This window comes from Leopardus geoffroyi, chromosome D1 (genome assembly GCF_018350155.1).
Source record: "Leopardus geoffroyi isolate Oge1 chromosome D1, O.geoffroyi_Oge1_pat1.0, whole genome shotgun sequence".
Classification (NCBI taxonomy): Eukaryota; Metazoa; Chordata; class Mammalia; order Carnivora; family Felidae; genus Leopardus; species Leopardus geoffroyi.
In genome coordinates this window covers 95,931,895-95,953,816 of record NC_059329.1, presented here as the reverse complement: position 1 = coordinate 95,953,816, position 21,922 = coordinate 95,931,895, and the positions used below count along the sequence as shown (strand labels likewise).

The window sequence follows — 21,922 nt, the reverse complement described above, 5'->3', positions numbered from 1 at the left end:
CGGTGATTGGATTTCAAGGCACCAGCAATTCCGCCTTATCTGCGGTTTCGCTTTCTGCAGATTCCATTCCCTGGGGTCAAAGGGCAGTCCGGAAGCACGTGGTCCTCCTTCTGACCAATCATCAGAAGGTTAATAGCAGCCTAACACCGCGTCACAGGCCACATCCTTCCCCTCACTTCTCATCACGTAGACCTTTTTTCATCTCACAGCATCCCAAGAAGGGTGAGTATGTAAGACAAAATATTGGGAGGGGCGCCTGGGTGGCTCGGTCGGTTAAGCGGGCCGACTTCAGCTCAGGCCATGATCTTGAGGTTCACGGGTACGAGTACCGCTGTGCTGACAGCTCAGAGCTTGGAGCTTGCCTCTGATTCTGTCTCCGTCTCTCTGCCCCTCCCCCACTCACGCTCTGTCTCTCTCTCTCTCTCTCTCAAAAATAAATAAAACACATTGAGGAAGGCACCTGTTGGGATGAGCACTGGGTGTTGTATGGAAAACAATTTGACAACAAATTATATGTTAAAAAAAATAAATACAAAAATATAAATAAAACATTAAAAAAAAGATATTGGGAGAGAGAGAGACCACACTCATATAAGTTTTATTACAGTATAGTTGACCCTTGAACAACACGAATTTGAACTGCCTGGGTCCACATGCAGCCAATTTTATTTTATTTTTTTTATAAGTACAGTACCGTAAATGTATGTTCTCTTCCTTATAATTTTCTTAACATTTTCTTTTCTGTAGCTTGCTTTATTATAAGAATATAGTATATAATACAGAAAACATGCAGAATATGTGCTAAGTGACTATGTTAGCAGTAAGGCTTCTGGTCAACAGTAGGCTATTTATTACTAGTTAGGTTTTGGAGTGTTCAAAAGTTATACGTGGATTTTCCACTGTGCAGGGATTGGCACCCCTAAACCCCATGTTTTTCAAGAGTCAACTGTATATTGTCATAATTGTCCTATTTTTGTACTAGTCATTGTTTTTCATCCCTTACTGTGACTAATTTATAAGTTAAAAGTTATCATAGGTATGTACATATAGGAAAAAACATGGTCTACATACGGTTGGATACATCTGCGGTTTTAGGCATCTGCTGGGGGTCTTGGAATGTATCTTCCACAGATAAGGAAAGGATTACTGTAATAGAAATAAGAGCTAATGTTCGGTCCTCACCATGTATCAGATCATGTGCTTTATTAAATGTATTATCTCATGAAATCCTCCTAGTAATTCTAGGAGAAGGTACTATCATTGTCACCATTCACAAATGAATAACCGAAGAGCAGAGAGGTCAGTGCACTGGCCCACGGTCGTGCCCCTGCTAAATGCATGACTGATCTGGAATTGTAACACAAACCAGTATGACTCCAAGCTGGAGAGCTTAAATACTATAGCTTAATTTCTCAAGGGTTGTGTAAATTCCTTGTATATACATCATTTAAAAACAGTTGCTTGTACTTATAATGTACTCTTGAGTAAATCATTTTTTGAGCTAAAATTAGTAATTATATCAGGACAGTTTCTTCCCCGATGTTTGCTTTCTTCTCTTTGTATCTGTATTAGTTTCTGGGGTGGCCACAGGGTCCACAAAGCAGAAGGCTTAAAACAACAGGAATGCATTCTTTCCTAGTTCTGGAGGCTCAAAGTATAAAATCAAGGCATCCTCAGGGCCATACTCCCTCTGAAACCTGCCAGGGAGAATTCATCACGTTTTCCCCACTTCTGGTGGTTTGCCGGTAATCCTTGGCATTCCTTGGCTGCACATTTCCAATGTCTGCCTCTGTCTTCACTTAGCATTCTTTCCACATGTGTCTGTGTTTTCTCTTCTTACAAGGGCATCAGTCATTTTGGATAAAGGGCCCACCCTACTCTAGTATGATCTCATCTTAACTAATTTCATCTGCAATGCTCCCTTATCCATTCTAAGGTTACATTCTAAGACACTGGGGGGTTAGGACTTCAACATTTTTTTCTTGGGTGGGGGGGATGTAATTCATTCTATAACAGCATCTCGTAAGATAGAATAGTGGCTAGGCATGTGGGTTCCAGAATTAAAATGCCAGCGTTCAAGTCCTGGCTCTGTCATATAAGCTGGCTGACTTAAAGCAAGTTACTTAGAGTAACTGAGCCTCCCCTTTCTCCTCTGTAAGTCAGAAGACTCTCCTAGGAGATTGTCATGAATCAATACACCTAAAGCACCCACCTAGAATGATATTATAGTAGAAACTATTGTTCTTCCTGGATCCCTTTGCCAGCTGGTGCACCCATTCTCATCCATTGTTAACAGCTTACACCAGTGGCCTTCTATGGAGAATTCTCCTTGGCTTTAGGAACCGCCTTGTTGGAGATGCCTGGGACGTTGATGTCTCCTCCCTGGCTTGCTGACCAAGGCTAGACTTTATCTGAGACTTTATCTCAGCTTTTTCCTAATGTTTACTCCCTTACAGGTCCTTCCTGAGAGCATGGCCTTAATGTGTCCTATGCATCTGAAGTCCTGCCTCAGGTTCTGCTTCTAGGGGACCCTATTTGACATGAGTGCCCATGTATTGGATTGATGTTGTTATCATTTTCAAGGAGCCAGGAATTAATCTCCCAGTCCTCCTGCCTTTTCCTTGATTTGGTACTGCAATTAGGTCTTATTTTTCCTGCCATTAATCTTGTCAAGAATGTCCAAGTTTTTCCCATACACACTGACTGTTCCTGGACTGGGACCGTCTTGGCCACACCCAGGGGAAACTGCTCCTTCATTGCTACTGGACATCTCTCAGAGTGTATGCAGACCTGGAATGCTTCACTCTGCCTCCACTCTGGGCTGCTACAGGCTCTTTTTGCTTTCACGGTGACAGCCCATGTCTCCATGCGTGTTACTCAGTCATTTGTATAGACAGCAAAGTCTGCTCTCTCACAGGATCAGGGATTAGTAACTGTTGTTCCATTAGCCTAACACAGTTCCACCTGCCTGTCTTCAGGTTGGTTGGGTACACCTTGGCCCCATCCCTATTATTATCATCATAACTAGCTACACTTAGTGAAAGACCAAGGTATGATTGTGTGTGTGTGTGTGTGTGTGTGTGTGTGTGTATGTGTATAAAATAACATGGAAATTAATTGTAGCCCTCAAAAACTCTTTGAAATGCAGAGTGACACCCTCATTTTGTTACCAAGGTGCAGAAGGTCAGACAATTGGATCACTTATTTGTGGCCATGGCAATGGTTAAGTCAGTCTCTGAACCACAATGATCTGGTGGGGAAGCAAGTGTAACTCTCAAGTTCCTTGTTGAAAGTACATTCTCTAAAGCACTCAGACCACAAACCACTGATTTTCTCCCTGTGATAGCACTTTTAATAGCTGGGGTCCTAGTCCCTGCCTGGCAAGGTGAATTGATATCTTAACTCCTTGAATCTTTCTTTTCCTTTTTTTCTCCAGTCTGGGCTTATAATTTCCTCCTCTGTTTTTACTTTTATCTCATGCTTCTTTGAGCTACTGCACCGAGCATCCCTGATCCACCCCCAAATTACTCAAGCCCCAGGCTTGCAAATTCATGCATGTTATTCTCTCATTTCCTTTTGTCCCCAAGATTCCATCTTCTGCATTCCATTTTGTCACTCAAGTCCCAATTAATCACAACATTTACATTTCAGACCTACATTTAAATCAAGGCATATGTGATTTTTACTTGCCCCAGACTTTGAGAAAGGGGTATAAAGGTTATGTCATTTAACATAGTTTACCTATAATGATGCTTTGGGAAGATTTCATTAATTAAGCTCCCAAACAAAGCCTCCTTCCTTCTTCCTTGTAGCCCAATCATTCATTAGAATCATATTATTTTCAAATCATTGCTTGGTAGAAATCCATGGCAGATATCTGAGTTTCTTAGGAAGTCATGGGGGTCCTGTCCTATGAAATTGCATGGAAAAGGCTTTGTGAGTGAAAATATCCACTAATGAACTCACCTCTGAAAGCAGTTCCCAGGCAGGCATCCTTCCCTATTAGCCCTAGGCTCTATCCCCTTATATCACCCGGTGTCCTTGTGGGTGGTTGTCAGGCTCTTGATGATTTACGAAGGGTAAACATCTGATAACTGCAATTCAATGTAAATCAATTGCAAAGTGAAACTGGAAATACTGCAAAAGATGTAGGATTTCGTGAAGTCAATGGAATCACTTGGAAGTGATTGGAATGGAAAATCGATGTCAATGGAGTCAATGGAATCGATGGAATCAATGGAATTGATGTTGGAAGGCTGTCTGAATCTCATGCATGCTGTTTGGCAAAACAGGACTGGGAAGAACCACGGAAAAACTGCAGTGGTTGGGGCACCTGGGTGACTCGTCTGAGCGACTTCAGCTCAGGTCATGATCTCATGGTTTGTGGGTTAGGGGCCCGCGTTGGGCTCTGTGCTGATAGCTCGGAGCCTGGAGCCTGCTCTGATTCTGTGTCTTCCTCTCTGCGCCTCCCCTGTTTGCACTCTGTCTCTCTCTCTCTCTCAAAAATGTTAAAAAAAAAAAAAAATTGAAGCCGGAGACAAAGGTAAGAATGCCTGAGGTTCTTCAAGAGAGAATGCTTAGCATATCAAATGCTTAAGAGAGTCCCTTGGAAAACTGAGGACCACTTTGTGTTTTCCAAAAATGACTCTCTTTGCTCTTGTTGTGAAAGTTAAACATGAAATCAAGAATACCCTATTGTGCAAGCATACGATTATGTGGGGAAAATCATGCAACAGGAATCAATACATGATTTATTATTTGCTATGGAATAATAATGACCTCAATTTTGTTAAATATAAGCAAAAAATAAATCAAGTTTTATAACTTCAATTTTTTACAGAACACCGCTGACAAACCTGTTTTTCACTATTTACTATGACAATTTGCTCTCCTTTTATAAACGTAGGTTCATTCCGTTCCTCCGTGGAGATCAAGGTCAATGGCCCTTGGAGTTTGGAGAACTTGCCCTCAGGGAGCTTCTGGTCTTATTGGGAGGCTTTCCTAACACACTGGGGACAGGACAGTGGTTAGTGGGAGGTCCCCTTTGCCAGGTTGCAAGTACAATTTAACTGTAGGAAGAAGGAGAGGGGAAAGGCAGGGGAAAGTGTCTTTCACTTGGCAGAATCTTTAGCCTGGCCCTGGCCTGGCTTTCTTTAGCTTCCAAGATGACTCCTTGTATACAAACCTTCCCACCCGCTGCTGTCAGTAATGTGTTTGACAAGACTCCTTTGTCAGCTTCCTGAAGGAACTCATGAAAAGCACACTGGGAATTGAGCAAAACACCGGGGCTCTAACTGCTCCTGAATAAGACAGAATTAGAAAATGGCTTCAAATTGAAAACTTAATTTTCAATTAGTGTACATTCAGGCAGGAGTGGGAGGGATTAAGGGATGGCAGCTTGTTTGGTTAACACGCTTTTTAGAAGGCATGCTTGCAAGCTATTAGTTAGCTTCCTCCTTCCTCCCCCTCCCACCACCCGAGTGCTCCTTGCTCTGTAATTTGGCAGCCGTTCTGCTCCGGGGACCCGCTGCGCACTGGGTCCCTGACTAACTCAGATGCAGATGGCAGCAGTGGCAGCCACAGGAAGTGGGATGCAGCCTGTCACCTCCGAGACTGGCTTGTGTGTGTCATCCTCGCTGTGAACCCTGCGAGGCTGCAGGTGAGCTTGTCACCTCTAAAGATGCCTGCCCTGTGATGGCTTTAAAAAGCACATTCAGAAAAAAGATTATTTTTTTTCCTCTCTCTCCAACATATTTTATCATAATATGAGGCTCTCCCCTGGGCAACCGGTATAACTTTAACATTTGGGATTTGTGATGAAGAGTGGAGCTGAGAGGCACCTGGGTGGATCAGTCAGTTAGGCGTCTGACTCTTGATTTCAGCTTGGGTCATGATCTCATGGCTCATGAGTTCAAGCCCGCATCTGGCCCTGCACTGCCAGTGCAGAACCTGCTATGGATTCTCTCTTCCTCTCTTTCTCTCTCTCAAAATAAACAAACATTTTAAAAAAAGAGTGGAGCTGAAGGTGGCCGAAGGGATGACATTGGGTGTAGGAGATGGAAGGGGCTGCCCACTGGGGACGTGGACGGCTTTATTTGCCCCTATTACCTTCCTCCCTGTCTTTAAATGTAGTTCTCATCCTCTTCTCTCCCTTCTCCCTTTTCCCAATCAGAAATAATTTCACCGGGCTTAGAGTGTTCCAGCAACCGTAGCCGGTTCCCCTTGGTTAGCCCTGTTTTCTCCCAGCACTTTGCTACCTGTGAAGAGTTCACTGTGGACTCAGTGTCTCCAAAGTGCTGCCTCAGTTCACACGTGAGCGCTTTGAATACGGTGTGTTTACAAGCACTGGAACTGGAAATCATTAATTCAGTCATCAGAGCAATAACTTCATTAGGAACTTCCTTCTGTCATTAGCAGGCTCGAGAAAATACGCCACAGTGACTGAGCATGCCATCTCAGACACGGCAGGCAAGGCTGCTATCAGCTTGGTAGGCACTTTTTATCTGATCATCTAGCTTCCAATTCTTCTCCGATACAGCAAAGCTGGCAGCAGTGGGTGGAAGGAAGCGCTCCATGCTTACAACAGACATGGCCACTGGCTCTGCAGATCTGTTGCTAGGTAGGGTTTTCCTGACTTCTTCCCTGACCTTGGCTTACATCCCAGCCCTGAGCTCCTGGTGACATCTGCTCCCCACAGATTGGCTTGAACAAATTCCAAGTGCCTTTACTTAAGGGTCTCTCTGTCAGTGAGTGTAACCCTAGGCTAATTCCTGCAACCCTTTCTCAAATGGACCAGTGTCTTCAGCCACCATTGGTGCAATCCTCCCCAAGGTTAAACTGCTCTTCAGAGAAATGATCACCACACACTGTTTCTTCATTAGTCTTACCGCACCAACGAGCAACTGTTGTTAATCCTCTTTCTCAGCTTTCCTAGCTGTAACCTTCCAGTCAGCTTCCAAGAAGTGTTGGACTTCACTGAAGAAAGGTTGACAGCAGGGAAATTTAGTGGCTCAAATGATAACATAAGCTTCCAGACTACCAAAAGGAGAATGGGAAGAAGTTTTGAAAAACAACTTCTGCTAGACAGACACTAGTAAGTCCTGACAGTTTAGATGCAATTAATTTAGAGAAACAATACTAAAAACTAGGATTTAGGGGTTTGGATGGGTCTTAGAAATCTTGTAATCCAACCCTCTTATTTTGTAAATGGGAAGTTCTCACTTAAAAAGGCTAACAGGTCTATACCTAGGTAATGGTAGAGAAAGGTCTCCAAAGCCTGCGACTCTTCCTGTTTCTTGCTTTATTCACTGCACCACACAACCCGTCTCTTCTTTCCCTTTGTGAAAGAAATTGCAAAGGTTTTTGGTGAGGGCGTCAAAGCTCAGCTACTTGCAATTTTTAAAGATGCCAATATGCTTTTTTCCAGGATTTAGGGGCATATCAGAGCTCTTTTGGATGCAAGAGACAGAAATACAACTTGTCAGGAAGGAAAGTTCATTAGCCCATGGAATCTAAGGGAGATTGGCTCACCAGGTCATAGAAATCTGGGATATGGGGAGGACTAGAAGAAGGACCAGAACATCACTAGCTCTTTCACTGCTTTTCATGGTGTCTCCTGCATTTTTTCCTACTGGAGACTGCTTCTTTTTCCTCTTTTTTTTTTTTTCCTCCACATGGAAGGGAACCTTTGTTACCAATAGCTCTGTTTTGTGTCTTACAGCTCTTACTTTTGGACAGGACATAATCACACAATCTCTGACCTCAGTCGTTAGAAGGGTGCCTGATTGGGGTGATGGGAGAGTCAGATGGCCTCTCTTGAGCCAACCAGCTGTAGCCAGTGGATAAGGTACTATTATTGACCCTGCTTAGGTCAGGGCCTGATCCAGGACCAAATATTCGTGGTTGTGGGGTTGGGATCTGGAAGAATGTGGCTATTCTTATATAAACCTCATGGTTAGAGCTTTTATGTGGGGAGGATGGGCAGGGAATAACATTCCCACCAGGAAGCCAGTGCTATGTAGGTGAAATGATAGCAATCTCACTATCAGGGATCACCCAGTCTCCTCTTATGTAATGAATTCTATTTCATGTGGATCTTCCCCTCAATGTTCATTCTGAGATGACATGAAACAAATTTCTGTTTTTTTCAGTATTTCCAACCTCCTTTCAAAATACAAGGCAATAGAAGTTGACAAAAATATAAGGCAAAAAGAAAAATTCCAGTTGAAAGCATCTCATTGGACTGGTCAAATTTCAAAGGGAGAAGCATAAATATATATACCCTACTACAGCCTGATTAATCCAATCCTTGAATTTAAAAATAATAATATACTCTTGTGATGCCTGCGTGGCTCAGTCGGTTAAGCGTCTGACTTCAGCTCAGGTTGTGATCTTGTGGTTTGTGGGTTCGAGCCCTGCATCAGGCTCTGTGCTGACAGCTCAGAGCCTGGAGCCCACTTCAGATTCTGTGTCTCCTTCTCTCTCTGCCCCTCCCCTGCCTGTACTCTGTCTCTCTGTCTCTCAAAAATAAACAAACACTTAAAAAATTAAAAAAATATATTCTTTACTGCTGAGTTTGTTCATCATTTGTGCGTATTACCACCCAGTTATGGCTATAAGCCCCCTATGCAAGGGGATGTTCTGGTTCCAGTGATTATTTTATCCCATTCATTGAAGAATGCACAATTTGATCAGCAGTCAATAGAATACTAATCATAGTAACATCAACACTTGGTGCTTACAAGGTGCCAGCGACTGTTAGTTTTATATGTTTTAATATACATGATCCTCATAACAACCCTAGGAGTTCAGTACAGTTAGTATTTCTCTTTTGCAGGTGGAGATGTATAGTAACACAGATGAGTTAAGTCGCTTACCCAAGGTCACACGGCTAGAAATTGGCAGAGTTGAGATTTATGGGTTTGTGGTATGTGCATTAATGTGTCATGCTGTCCCACCTCTTATGTGGCCAGAAACTATTATGGGACTTATGAAGTTTTGGAAAAATTGTTCTACTTCCTCAAATACTTTACCTGCTTGTTGAATAATGACTGACTGATTTAATTCAAGGTATCTGTTTTACCACAAAAAAGTGGAAATAATCCTGGACCAACATCCTATTAGTTTTGATTGGTAAATCACCCTCAAGTTCAATTAACATTTCATAAGTGCATGCTATGTGCTCTAACTCATTTACTCGCTACATGAGTACCAGGAGGTAGGTGGCATAATCTCTATTTTACAGGTGAGGAAACTAAGACTTAGTTAGGTCACATGATTGCCAAAGGCACACGGAGATAAGGTGGGCAAGCTGGGACTGAACTAGGCCTGCCTCCCAATGAGTTTAGGTGCTTGCTGTAATCCTTGTCAATGAAATGACTCTATCAGATGTTTGCCAGTTGGCAGAGCTGATTTTAATACAGAAGGAAGGTAGAAGGTTGCATCACTTTGTGTCCTTGCAGGAGGAGAAGGAGGATCCCTGGAAGGGTCTGAGGGGACTGGTGTAGGAAGAAACAAAAGGGCAGATGTGTTAGGCTGTCCTAGGAAGTACCAGTTCTCTCGTTTCGCTGCCCAGAGAGAAGGGAAACATTTACTTAGCTAACGATTTTTGGAAGGCTCTGGCAATTAGGGTGTTAATATTCTGTGTAGTCGCAATTATGCTGTAACTACCAATTATGGGAAAACTCATCATTTTACTGTAATGTAATTACATTAAATAGCACCAGTCATGTCAGTGCAAAGACTGGGGCAGCCTCTAATTATCCAGTGCACCCAGACACCTCAGCCTGGATCAGGAATAATTGGTGTAATGCAGTTTTGCCTTTCAGGGTTTTCCTCGGAAAAGCTTTCCTTGTTTTCTGATCCTCTCTTGTGCGTGTCTGATTTCGCCGTGTTTGTGATCTGGAAGCAGATGAGATGTTAACGTCCCCAATCTAGGTGATCTAGGTGTGACTTACTATTTCCCTATACCAGAAAGGACCGGGGAGGAAGTTTCTAAGTGGTGAGACCTCTGAGGGCCAGGACTATTTTTATTCTTTTCTTCTCTTGCCATTGCATAGGACAGAGAATGAGAATAGTTAACACATCCTGAGTGTCTCCCTTATGCCAGGGACTGTGCTAAGCACTTTACATATGTTTTATTTCATTTCCCCCCCCAAATTTTTATTTAAATTCTAGTTAGTTAACATATAGCATAAAATTGGTTTCAGGAGTAGAATTTAGCCATTCGTCACTTACATGTAACACCCAGTGCTCATCCCAACGAGTGTCCTCCTTAGTACCCATTATGTATGTTTTATTAATTCTCAAGACAGCTCTGTAAAGGAGATATTAAAATCCCCATTTAATGAAAGAGAAATCTAAAGATGGGAGATGAAACACTTGCCCCAAACCAAAGAACTAACAAGTAGTAGAACCAGCTTCATTCTTTTGCCAAAGCCTGTGCTCTTTCCACTCTTTCCTGTAGGTGGCTAATATCAGTTGGAGTTGGAGCTAGGCTACATGTATTTGCATGTGAGGGTGGTCCTTCCTAGTCTATTTCGTCAACTTTTTCAGAACTAGATCTCTAGTTTGGGTAATTTCTAAAACCTCTTTTTTCTTTCCTACATGATAATCTAAATCCAATTCTTTTCAGTATTTGGAGAGGGCCTTCCAGTGTGTGTGTGTGTGTGTGTGTGTGTGTGTGTGTGTGTGTGTGTGTAATGTATACATTTAAAAAAGGTCAATCAATTTGAAGTTGATCTGAATGAATATCCTCAGGGAAGACTGAGGTCTTTGAAGGAAAAACTGAACTACTATGAGGTAAAGAGACCCCAAGGTATGATAAAGCTAAAAATGGTCTTATTTTATTTTATTTTTAAAACATTTTTATGTTTATTTGTGTGTGTGTGTGTGTGTGTGTGTGTGAGAGAGAGAGAGAGAGAGAGAGAGAGACAGAGAGAGAGACAGAGAGAGAGACAGAGCATGAGCAGGGGAGGGGCAGAGAGAGAGGGAGACACAGAATCTGAAACAGGCTCCAGGCTCTGAGGTGTCAGCACAGAGCCCGACGCAGGGCTTGAACTCACGGAGTGTGAGATCATGACCTGAGCTGAAGTCGGATGCTCAACCAACTGAGCCACCCAGGTGCCCCCAAAATGGTCTTATTTAAAAAAAATATCTTTGCTGTTTGGATTTGACAGTGATCTGATTTGAAAATTAGAGGAGTGTGACAGATGTTGTGATTTGTATTCACATATAAAATAGTTTTCTCAAGTGATGTGGAGGCCCTGCTGAGTTTTCAAGTTATAATAGCTGGGATTACTTTGTTGTATTATATTGGTTTTGGTCATCCTTGATCGATTTTTTTCTCACCCTAGAGGCAGCAGAGGCAAAAATAGGCACCCCCATTTCGGAGATGGAGACACTGGAATAGAGGGGATGATGAAAAAACAGATTCACCTTGAGAGGCATCAGCACAGGTCACTGATGTGAACTGAGGCCCTGAGAGCCCAGCCTGATGGATTTTAGTTCACCTTTAACTGAAACAGATAGTATTACTGTGGAGGTCAGCAACTGACATGTACCAGCTGTGGGATTTGGAGCTTCCTGCTGACTGATGGGCTTCACCTTTCCAAATGAATTTTCTTTGCTTATGTTAAGTCTCCTCAGAGACGCTTTTATTGGTGTCTGTGGAGTCAAAGAAGTTCGGCTTTTCTGTTTGGACATTATAATAGTGAAACCACAGCAGGGCTCTTAATTAATATCTAGGAGAGAGAGCTGTTATTTGGAAAAACCCTCAAGTGATTTCACAGACAGGGTAAATCTGGATGCCCCTTTCACCAGGCAAAGCTGAGGAGGATGGGCAAGGCTGGAACATAGAGGGGAGAGCACCGAGGAAAATCCCAAGTGTAAAAGGGACCCCAATGGGAATGCTCCCAGCATTGCTGTGGACCCTGAAATAACCACATATCTAGAGAATGGCCTGGAATTTTCAGGATTAACAGAATTTCCTCTATATTTTGAGCTGAATTCAAATGTTTTAAATCTCCTTTTTATCCTAAAAGTAAGCAATGCTTCTGATAAAATTCAAACAGTTGCAGGGGATATAAAATAAAAGTAAAAGACTTCCTCCTGGGGCGCCTGGGTGGCTCAGTCAGTTAAGCATCCAACCATTGATCTTGGCTGGGGTCATCACTTCATGGTTCATGAGATCGAGCCCTGCATCGGGCCCTGCATGGACAGTGCAGAGCCTGCTTGGGATTCTCTCTCTGTCTCTGTCTCTGTCTCTCTCTCTCTCTCTCTCTCTCTCTCTGTGCCATCCACACATACACTCTCTCAAAATAGATAAATAAACTTTAAAAGAAAAAGTGTGTCTGATGTAAAGGTAGCTTATTAAGAAAAAAGCAAGACTTCCTTCTTACCCCTTAACTGTCCATCGTACCCTTTAGGACTAACAACTGTGAACAATTTCTTGTGTTATCCATCCAAGATCGCTTTAAATAAAAGCAAGCATATATTTATGTGTGCATAAGTCATGCTTGTCCTCTATTTCCACAGCTTGTTTTTTATTCTTCATTTAACACTACATGTTGGTCATTGTTCTATATCATGAACTATAGATTTACCTTGATTTTCCCAAACTGGACAACATTCTCAAAGTTTCCCCAAAGCACCTCATAGGCTAGCAGAGGTCCTCATTTCTGAGACAAATACATTTGACTCTAGAACAGTAATGCAGCTTATTGTATCTTATGCAAGGATGCAATACCATTTACTTTAGGAGAAATAGAGTTCCAGTGTTGTGCACACTTTCTCATCCAGTCTTCCTTATGACTGATGGTTTCATTTGATACTTAATTGTGTAGGATTAGGGCTACAACACGTGATCCTGGGTAGGTCAAATGAAATAGTTGAGTGTGGCTGACAGAGAGGTCTCTTGGGGCAGGGGTATTCTTTATTTTTTTGTGGTTTGGTACTCAACTTTCTGGGGCTAATGATGTTCCTGCCTTTGTGAAGCAATTTGTCTTGGGATGAACCTACTTTTCAGGTAAGTTGGAGCTTGACCTGCATATCCGTCACCGCCCATTTCTCCCCCACTCTGCTTCAGAGCTACTAGCCCTTAGGCTCATGTCACAAGAAAGCTGTTCAGCTGGAGACTGTTTACTATAACAGCTCTTGAAATGTTACTCTGCTTTTTGAACACTGATTCTTGTTTTTGGTATAATGACTCTTTTTTTTAAATCTTAAAACACACTGACAAATGCTATATGGAGTGATATTCCAGCATTACAGGCAAAGATGTACCATTTTATTGTTTCAACTGATATATTATTCTTTTTTAAAGGCTTATTTATTTATTTTGAGAAAGAGAGAGAGAATTAACACAAGACAGAGAGAAAGAGAGAGAGAGAGAGAGAGAGAGAGAGAGAGAGAGAGAGGAGAGGGAGAGAATTCCAAGCAGGCCCTGCAACGTCAGCACAGAACCCAGTGCAGGGTTCAAATCCACAAACTGTGAGACCATGACCTGAGCCAAAACCAAGAGTCAGATGCTTAACTGACTGAGCTTCCCAGGCATCCCTCAAATGATTTATTATTCTGTGTAAATTGTTTGGATATCATTGGTCAGAATGAAATATTTTCAATTTTTTTCCATTGAAATGAATAAAGATATTGTTTTATTTAGTGATTCTTCATGTAGTGCAGGATTTTCAGGAGTGAATTGGAATCATTAAATAAGGGGTGGGTGTGATGGTTCATGGCCTGTTGAGGTCAGGGAGCCTGGTTTTTTATTTTTATGTCAAAGGTACTGTGTACAAGTATGTAGCCATAGTCTTCAGTAAAAGTCTTTAGGATGAATGAATACATCCTTTTTACAAAAGTGCAAAGGAGATGTTTTCAAATAGGCACTGCAGGGATTGTGCAGTGTAATCTCTCCTTTACAAAATGGGCACGGCTTTTGGCAGTTCCTTATTTGAATTGGCCAAGAGCAATGGAGCAATCTTACTAAAAACGGAGGTTAGACATGCACATATTTACCTTGCACTGGAATGATTTCGTGTTGCTCCATGTTTTGCTCAGTCTTCTTGAGAAAGGCTGAGCACTGGGCACCTGGGTGAGTTACTCCATGAAGTAGGTAAAGAAGGGAATGTTGGAGAGGTTGTGCGGGAAGATTAGCAGAGGAAGTGCCAGCCGCTGGGCAGTAGCCATCAGGAGGGACCAATAAAGGTCATAGGGAGCAACCATTATGAAAAGCTAGAAATTTGTGGAGCAGGGGTGGAGTGGGCCCAGGGAAGATGGGAGCTGGTTCTGGGAGATTTCTAGGGAGAAGGGGGAGGTGGGGCCAGCAAGCATTAACTTGTGGAGATGTCAGGGGCTGGGGAAAGGCAGCTCCGCAGGAACTGGCAAGAAGGTCTGGGCTTTGGTTTTCCACTGCTTGAGAGAAGTATAAGAGAGGCAAGTAGAGACCCAGATGGAGACAGGAAGAGAGACGGGAGATTCACAGACCAAGAGAGACAAAAAGAGATAGAGACAGAGAGAGTGGGGACAGGGAGATGGGGAGGAAAAATGAGAATAAGGAAGAAATTTAAAACAGAAAACAACCAAGACTCAGAGAGACACAGTTGCTCTGCTGAGAGAGAAGCATGGGATGGAACCAGGAAGCACAGCATATTAAACACTTGTCTTGTCTAATGAGTGGAAGCCCCACAAAACGCCACTTCCTAATGAGGAGCTTGCCCTTGTCCTCTAGCTGCCTGTGGGTCCTTGGGTCTCCACACACTGTGGTCACACACTCTCATTCTCTGACTGAATGCATTCTCCTCGGGCCGAAGAGACACAAGCCAAATAGAGGCACTCATAAGAGGTAAAGAGGTGAGAAGTCAGGGAATAATCTTGGGCCTTGGTTATAACAGAGAAACACAACAGCAAAACATTTGCTCCTTGGATGGAGGTGACAGGAAGGCCACCATCTTGAAAATACCCCCAGAGTCTTGTGTGATGATGCCTTGGTTCTTTTTTTCTTTTTTTCTTTTTCTTTTTTTTTTTTTTTTAATCAAAATCCATCATTGAGACAGAGAAGTTCATTCTTTCTGGGTATAGGCCAAGATGAGGACATTCTTGTCAAATTTTGAGAGTTCAGGTTCTTTCTTCTGCTTCAGGCTACTAACTGGCAGCCTTCTTTGCTACTCAATAAAATGACAAATCAGAAACAAGGTAAGCAGAGAAAATCTAGTGCTTTACTTCATTCAAATGTGGCAGGACCAAATGGGACACAGGAGACCCTGCTACTCCCAGGTTTGGTGAAGTATCCTGTCTCAGCTCTCCTGCTGGGGACCCCATGGGACTAGCCAAGAGCTTCTTCCATCCTAGCTGACGATAGAGCAGCCCTGAGTCTGGGGTCAGTGGCTCCAACCCACTCTCCAAGTGGTTATAAAGAAATGTGTCCACCATTGCCTCACTTCTTATATCAGAGGAAGAATGGTAGATGTTTGTAGGGATAAGCCATTTGTGGTTTTGTGAAAATGAGTACCTCAGATTTGAAAGCTGTACCATTTACTTGTATTCCTAAATGTGGGTACAAACTGTTAGGTCTAATCTTTCAAGGTCAGCAGACCCTAAAAGACCACCAAACATGGGTTAACTGAAAATAAATATTTGCATTTTTGGCCTGAGAGTGGAAAAGGCTATTTTGTTTTCCACGGGCCAGAAATTAGCTAAAGAAAGAGGCCTTGTAGCCATTCACATTTTTGTATCTTCAATTTTCATTATCAATTAAAAGACAGTAAACTCTTACCCTGAATAGAAGTGCAATTAGATCCAATAATGAAATCATCAAGTACTATTGAGGTGGAACTTGGCAGTAATTAGTTTTTTGATACATAAATACAATTTCCAAATGCAATTTGTCCCTAAGCCCAGGCTGCTGATTCAATTCACTGTGTTTGCTATTACAAGGGAATGTGCGGTGAGGTATATTCCAATTCATCAAGGCTGTGTCTCTCCACAGAGAATGAATTGAGTTGCCTGACATCTGAAATTACTAGTTGGACATGGAGAGGAGGTGTTATGACTGTTCTGGGAACTGGGAGAGGAGGGTGTGCCCCCCCTCCCCCCCATTCTCATTGATGAGAATCACTCATACAGGCTGATCCTCTCTGCCTATCCCCCTTTCCATATCTGTCTATTTCTCTTCTCTTTCCTTCTCTTCCTGACACCCACCCCCCCCCGCATTCATTTATTTATGTTTTCACCCATTCAATATTTATTGAGGGTCTGCAGTACTATGTTACATGCTGGGATAGCATGTAAAGAAAGCGGATCCATTTCCTGCCCGCTAGGGACCGTTAATCCAGTATTCAACATTAAAGAGATACCTGTTTAGCTATAATTGTGGTAGCGCTATGAAGGGTCCCATGAGAGTGTAAAATGAGGTCTCTATTCTAGTCTCAGGTTCAAGGAACACTTCCCTGAGGAATGGACACTGCAGCTTTGATCTGAAGTACGAACAGGACCATCCAGGCAGAAAGAAGTCTAGAAGAAAATCGAGTGCAGTAGAGAGATAGGGAAAATGCCAGTGAGGCAGGAACAAAGGCAGGAAGCAAGTAAGGGGGCAGGTGGATGAGATGAGACTGTGACAGCAAAGAGCTAGATCACTCAGGACCTGGTAGCCCTTGTTCAAGATTTTAGATTAGGAGTTATTTGAAGATTTTAAAAATATAGGAACAACGTGATCCTACTCTTTAGTTGCCAGGCTCCCCTCAAGCTCAATAATGATGTACCTCTTAATTTGGAAGCTCTATTTGATCACTCTTGAAGTCAGTTTCCGAGATTCCAGCTGGGAGGAAAGTATAGCGAACGGCAGACCCTGCACCAGTGATTTATGATGTCAGAATTTCAATGCTGTAGTGCTATGAAGCCCTAGCAATCATAATCAAAAATACTTCAGGCAAAGGTTAAAGATCCACGCTATGGATTCATCAGATGAGAAAAATACCAGCTTCTATATAAATGGATATATTTATAAAGTTTTGACAGAGGTATTTACTCCTTGATGCCTTCCTAACCCAAATCAACCTAAAAAATATTCATATCATTTTTATTTTCTTCTCTTAAGCCTTGGGCCATGGAGGGTCTTAGGACTGATTTGGGTCCTTTCTACAAAATACCAGAGTGAAGTGTCTTTTGACCCAGTTTTCTAAATGAATGGAGACCATAACTTCAGTTGCCCCAGTGTGTTGGTTAGGAGAGGGTAGTCTGCTATAACCAAGAGATCTGACAGAGCAGTTAAAAGAACAAAAAAAGTCTATTCCTCCTTCATACAACATTCCTGATGTGAATAATTCAGGTCAGGGAGAAAGTTCTGCTTATTTTGGTCATTTGAAATCCCAAGCTTCTTGCAAGTCATTACTCCTTTACCCCCTGAGACATTGTCATCAGCTGCATAAATGATGCTAGGTTGTTGCTACATTGAGATTGCAGCTGATGAGAAGGTGGAATAGGGCCTCCCAGCAAACATTCCCAGATACCTTAAGTGGCATACATCACTTCTGTTCACATTACATTGGTGAAAACTCAGTCCATGGCAAGAATTTAGTCACCCATGCTACATGTATCTGTAAGAAGAGACTGAGAAATAGAATCTACGTGGCTGGCTGCAGTTCTATTACTATGGAAGAATGGAGAGTAGATGGATAGTTAAGATTCTCCACCATACACATTGGAAATGGCTCCAATTCTTTACATATCCCTATGTCTATACCCTTTGCAATGAGACCTGGAAACTCCTCTCATCAAGAGATGGAGTCTGTTTTCCCATCCCTTGAATTTGGGCTGGTCTTGTGCTTCGCTTTAGTCAATAGAACAGAGAAGATGTGACAGTGTGCTGATCCAAGCCTGGGCCTCAAGAGAGCTTGTGTGCCCTCCTGGACCCCTGCCTCCACAACCAAGGCTATCCTTGACAAGTTCTGATATTTGGTTGATTCCCCAAATGTGTGAGAAACCAAAGCTAGGATCCACAGAGCTGCATACCCAGCCCATAGCTATCCATGGATACATTAGTGTGTCCAACTGGGGCCAAAAGGGCTACTCAGCTGACCAATAGACCAATGAGCAATAATAAATGCTTACTGTTTTTAGCCATTGGCTTTGGGTGGTTTGTTAGTTCAGCAAGAGATAACTAATACAGATTTAGGTATTTTCTTACCATCATTATGCAGCCTCTGGGATTGATTAGAAAAGAAAGATGGAAGACATGATACCAATACAAAAGGATGTTAAACTGGGAGTTCTAATTGGAGTAATGAGATAAGATAGCCTTCTGTCACCAAAATAGGTTGTGATATAGACCAAACAGTAGAAAGTTCAAAGTAGAGGTCCTAGAAGATAATTTAGATATCACCAGATTGAGGGCATACAAGGATATTGAATAAAGATGGGAAAATAGTTTCTAAGGATTGTTTTCTTAGAGCATGTTCTCCAAAGTAGAGACTATAGTGGAGTGCCTGCTTCTAGGGCAGGAGACTTCAATGGGACCATCTGGAGGAGCTTGATACGTGTTTTCCATGGTTGGAGGGCACACTGGATTAAAGTCTGCCTCAATCTTAACCCAGCAAATTCAGGGTATGAGAGGTTAAGCAGTGAGTGCTTTGATAATGTAGTCTGGAAACTTGTTGTACTTTGTGACTGGCATATAATCTGGAAGTTTTAAAAGGAAAACCATGTAGGAGTGTCCACCCCACGGACTGAATGTGGACTTTGCATGCAAGAGAGCAGGTACAAGAGTCACCTTAGATCTAGCCAAAAAAAAAGGCCCCCTCAAGGGCAACTGTGCTTTGATGGAAAGGAAGCTGAAGTGGTTGCTGGATTCGTGGGATAGCACAGGGAGCATTTCAGACTGCTTGGATAGAGTATATTTGCCTAGATCAGTGGTTCTCAACCAGGGGTGATTTTGCTTTCCAGCAGACATTTAGCAATGTCTGGAGACATCCTTGTTTACAGCTGGGGGGAGATGCTACTGGCATTTAGGGTCGAGAGGGCAAGGAGGTTGCTAAACATAGTCTGATGCATAGAGAAGCTTTCCACAACAATGACTTATTCAGACCCAAATGTCAATAGTGCTAAGGTTGAGAGCTCTGGCTTAGATCAAGGTGATATTGGGGGTCTCTAAAGAATGAGTAAAAAGCACCTACAAGAGAAAGCCAGGTTTAAAGGCTCCAAGAGAACAGAACACTTGCCAGTCACGTGGAAGCATGCCTACCCTCTACTAACATCTCCCAGCTTCCCTGCTTCTACCCTCCACCTCCCAACCCTCCAGCACCACTGTGGGGAAGCCGGAAACCTTAATGATCAAGAAAAAATAGGTTGGAAGTGCAGTGTGGAGAAGGTGATAAGAAAGACCACAACCCAAGGGCGCCTGGGTGGCTCAGTCGGTTAAGTGTCCGACCTCGGCTCAGGGCATGATCTCGCGGTCTGTGAGTTCGAGCCCTGCGTCAGGCTCTGTGCTGACAGCTCAGAGCCTGGAGCCTGTTTCAGATTCTGTGTCTCCCTCTCTCTCTGACCCTCCCTGTTCATGCTCTGTCTGTCTCTGTCTCAAAAATAAATAAACGTTAAAAAAAAAAAAAACAGACCACAACCCCTTTTCACTGAAAGTGGGTAGTTTGCATTCAGCCCAGCTGAGGAAGGGAGATTCATCATTAAATTGGTTTAGAGTTTAGAATATTCCACTTTAGAATTATTGAGTTGAGACTGTGTTTACAGCTTAATATAACCCTAGGACTCCCTGGAGTAAGCAGAAGTGTCATGGGATCTACTTGAAATTTTATCCAGAGCTTTCTAAAAGGATATTGGGATGAACAATAAAATAAAGTTGCTGATTATATTCCCTGGGTCCTGCCTATTTTATATACCCATTACCTTAGCAGTTACTGAGCAAGCATTATAAAAGCTGTGAGCTGTCATATATATTCTCTTATTTAACCATCAGAATTAAGGCGAGCATATATTTTTCTCTTAGGGTTTGAAGTGGCATGATTATTCTCACTTTACAGGAGGAAGCTGAGGCTTGGAGATTGGAAGTAACCTGACCAGATCACACATCTAGGAAGGGTTGGATGGTAGGCTGGTGGCAGGGAAGTGCAGGATGTGGTTTCAGTGATACCCTTCTTGTTGAAATGCATTCACCTTCGGAATCCTGGAATCCCACAAAATTAGATTCAGGTGTGTAGTGATATATTCCACTTTCATGCCAGTGTGGTCAGCCAAGAGGACAAGAGAAGGGTTTAATGAACTATACACCAACTGTCTCCAAGAAATCAGTTAGAGCTGATATTTCCAGGTATGGGCATGTAGAGAGGAGTCCAGAGCTGAGTCCTGATCTAAATAAGTCTCTTTGTAGGTGGTCAAATTAGACAGAGGTATGTCCTTTCTTGCTGTAGGTAGACCAAAAGCCTAATTCATGGCACTTTATGGAAACCTACATTACTGCCCATGTGACATTGTTTTATAGTAATTATTTTTCATGCTTTTTTTTTTTTGGCAAGTTAGGCAAACTCCTTCAATTTGAGACATTTTGCTTTATTCGTTTTTCCATATGGTAGCCCCTAAATATAGTAGATGTTTAATAAGTGTGGAATAAATAATTTACTAATCTCTGCCTTCAAGGAGTTTCCAATGTATGTATTGTGGGGAAACATGAAAAAAGAAAGTCATAATATAGTATCAGTTTTATTATTTCTGCTTAAAAATGCATATATTTCACTATGTGGACCAAAAATAATATTGAAAAAACTCTGTACCAAGTGGTTAACAGTGGTTACCATTGTGAGGTCAAACTATGGGGGACTTTTCTTTCTGTGTAATATATTTCTTGAAGATTTTATAGTAAGCAGAAGCATCTTAGTCATGTGGTATTTTAGTATGCAGTCAGGGAATATAATAAGATATAAATAAGAGAAATGAAATGCTATATATAATGCAACGTTGTATGTGATTAGTTTTAAAATGAGTCAGCATGCGGCAAGTGTAATAGAGGTTCAGAAGAAATTTCAGACTGGACTGAGGGCAGTCAGGGAAGCCTCCAGGAGAAGGACTTTGAATCTTACTCATTATTCAGAACTTTGAAATAGATTTCCAAAAGGCATCCCAGTCCTGATCTTCCTATTTGATCTCAGGATCTTGTTGCTTTTAGAAAAGCCATTGCCATCTGTTTTTGGAAGCTGGCACTCACCCTCAGCTGCTAATTTGGACTTCTAAACCACTTTAAAAATTAATGGCTTTATAAAAGGTCTGAAACTCCCTCTTAAGAGTTTAATATCATATTTATAAACTCAGTCTGTGTTGAGTTCCAGCATATTGCAAATAATTTACAGTGTTGTCCTGCTCAGAGCATAACTAATGTGGATCCACAGCTGTGCAGATAACTTTTCCTATCAGCGGATGATAAACTATAAGTGGCCCCATTTGGATGCGGGGAAATAGTCCAGATTTTAAAAGCTGCATCGGTGCAACCAGGAGGGAAATTCTATAGCAATGACTCCTCTTACCTGGAAATCATCTCAATAGTAGTAAATTTAGCCAGCCTCATTGCTACTAGTTATTATACCTAGGAAGAGTGGGCTGATCATGAAGTTTATGGCCCTTTGGTCTGCTTGCATGAACACTTTCCTGAGCAGTTGCTAAGTAGTTTAGAAAGTGGGTCAGCCAGCCCAGGAGCCCTGAGGTCAAAAGGCAATATCTGGAATGGTGGAAGGGTTGGATTAAGATTTCGGATCTGGGTTAGTTGCTTCATAAGGATGAAATGTATAATGGGTATGTTTATGTCTTTCACTTGTGCCTCAGCATCTTTTTAGCAATTTCTCAGTGCATTTCAGGATCCTGGAAACCAGCTCTGCTCTTGCCAGACAAACTAGGTATGAGGTTCTTGTCTTCCAAGTCATGGTTCCTGTGTAAG

At 42.3% G+C, this 21,922-nt stretch overlaps 1 protein-coding gene across 1 annotated transcript in view; it reads right to left on the bottom strand.

Annotated features, from left to right (window-relative positions):
• Positions 1–6,122: 6,122 nt before the first annotated feature.
• Positions 6,123–21,922, bottom strand: part of LOC123600492 — a 76,125-nt gene continuing 60,325 nt past the window's right edge. The window contains 2 exon segments of the mRNA XM_045482531.1: positions 6,123–6,351; positions 6,888–7,035. Coding sequence (XP_045338487.1) covers positions 6,123–6,351; positions 6,888–7,035 — 377 coding nt within the window.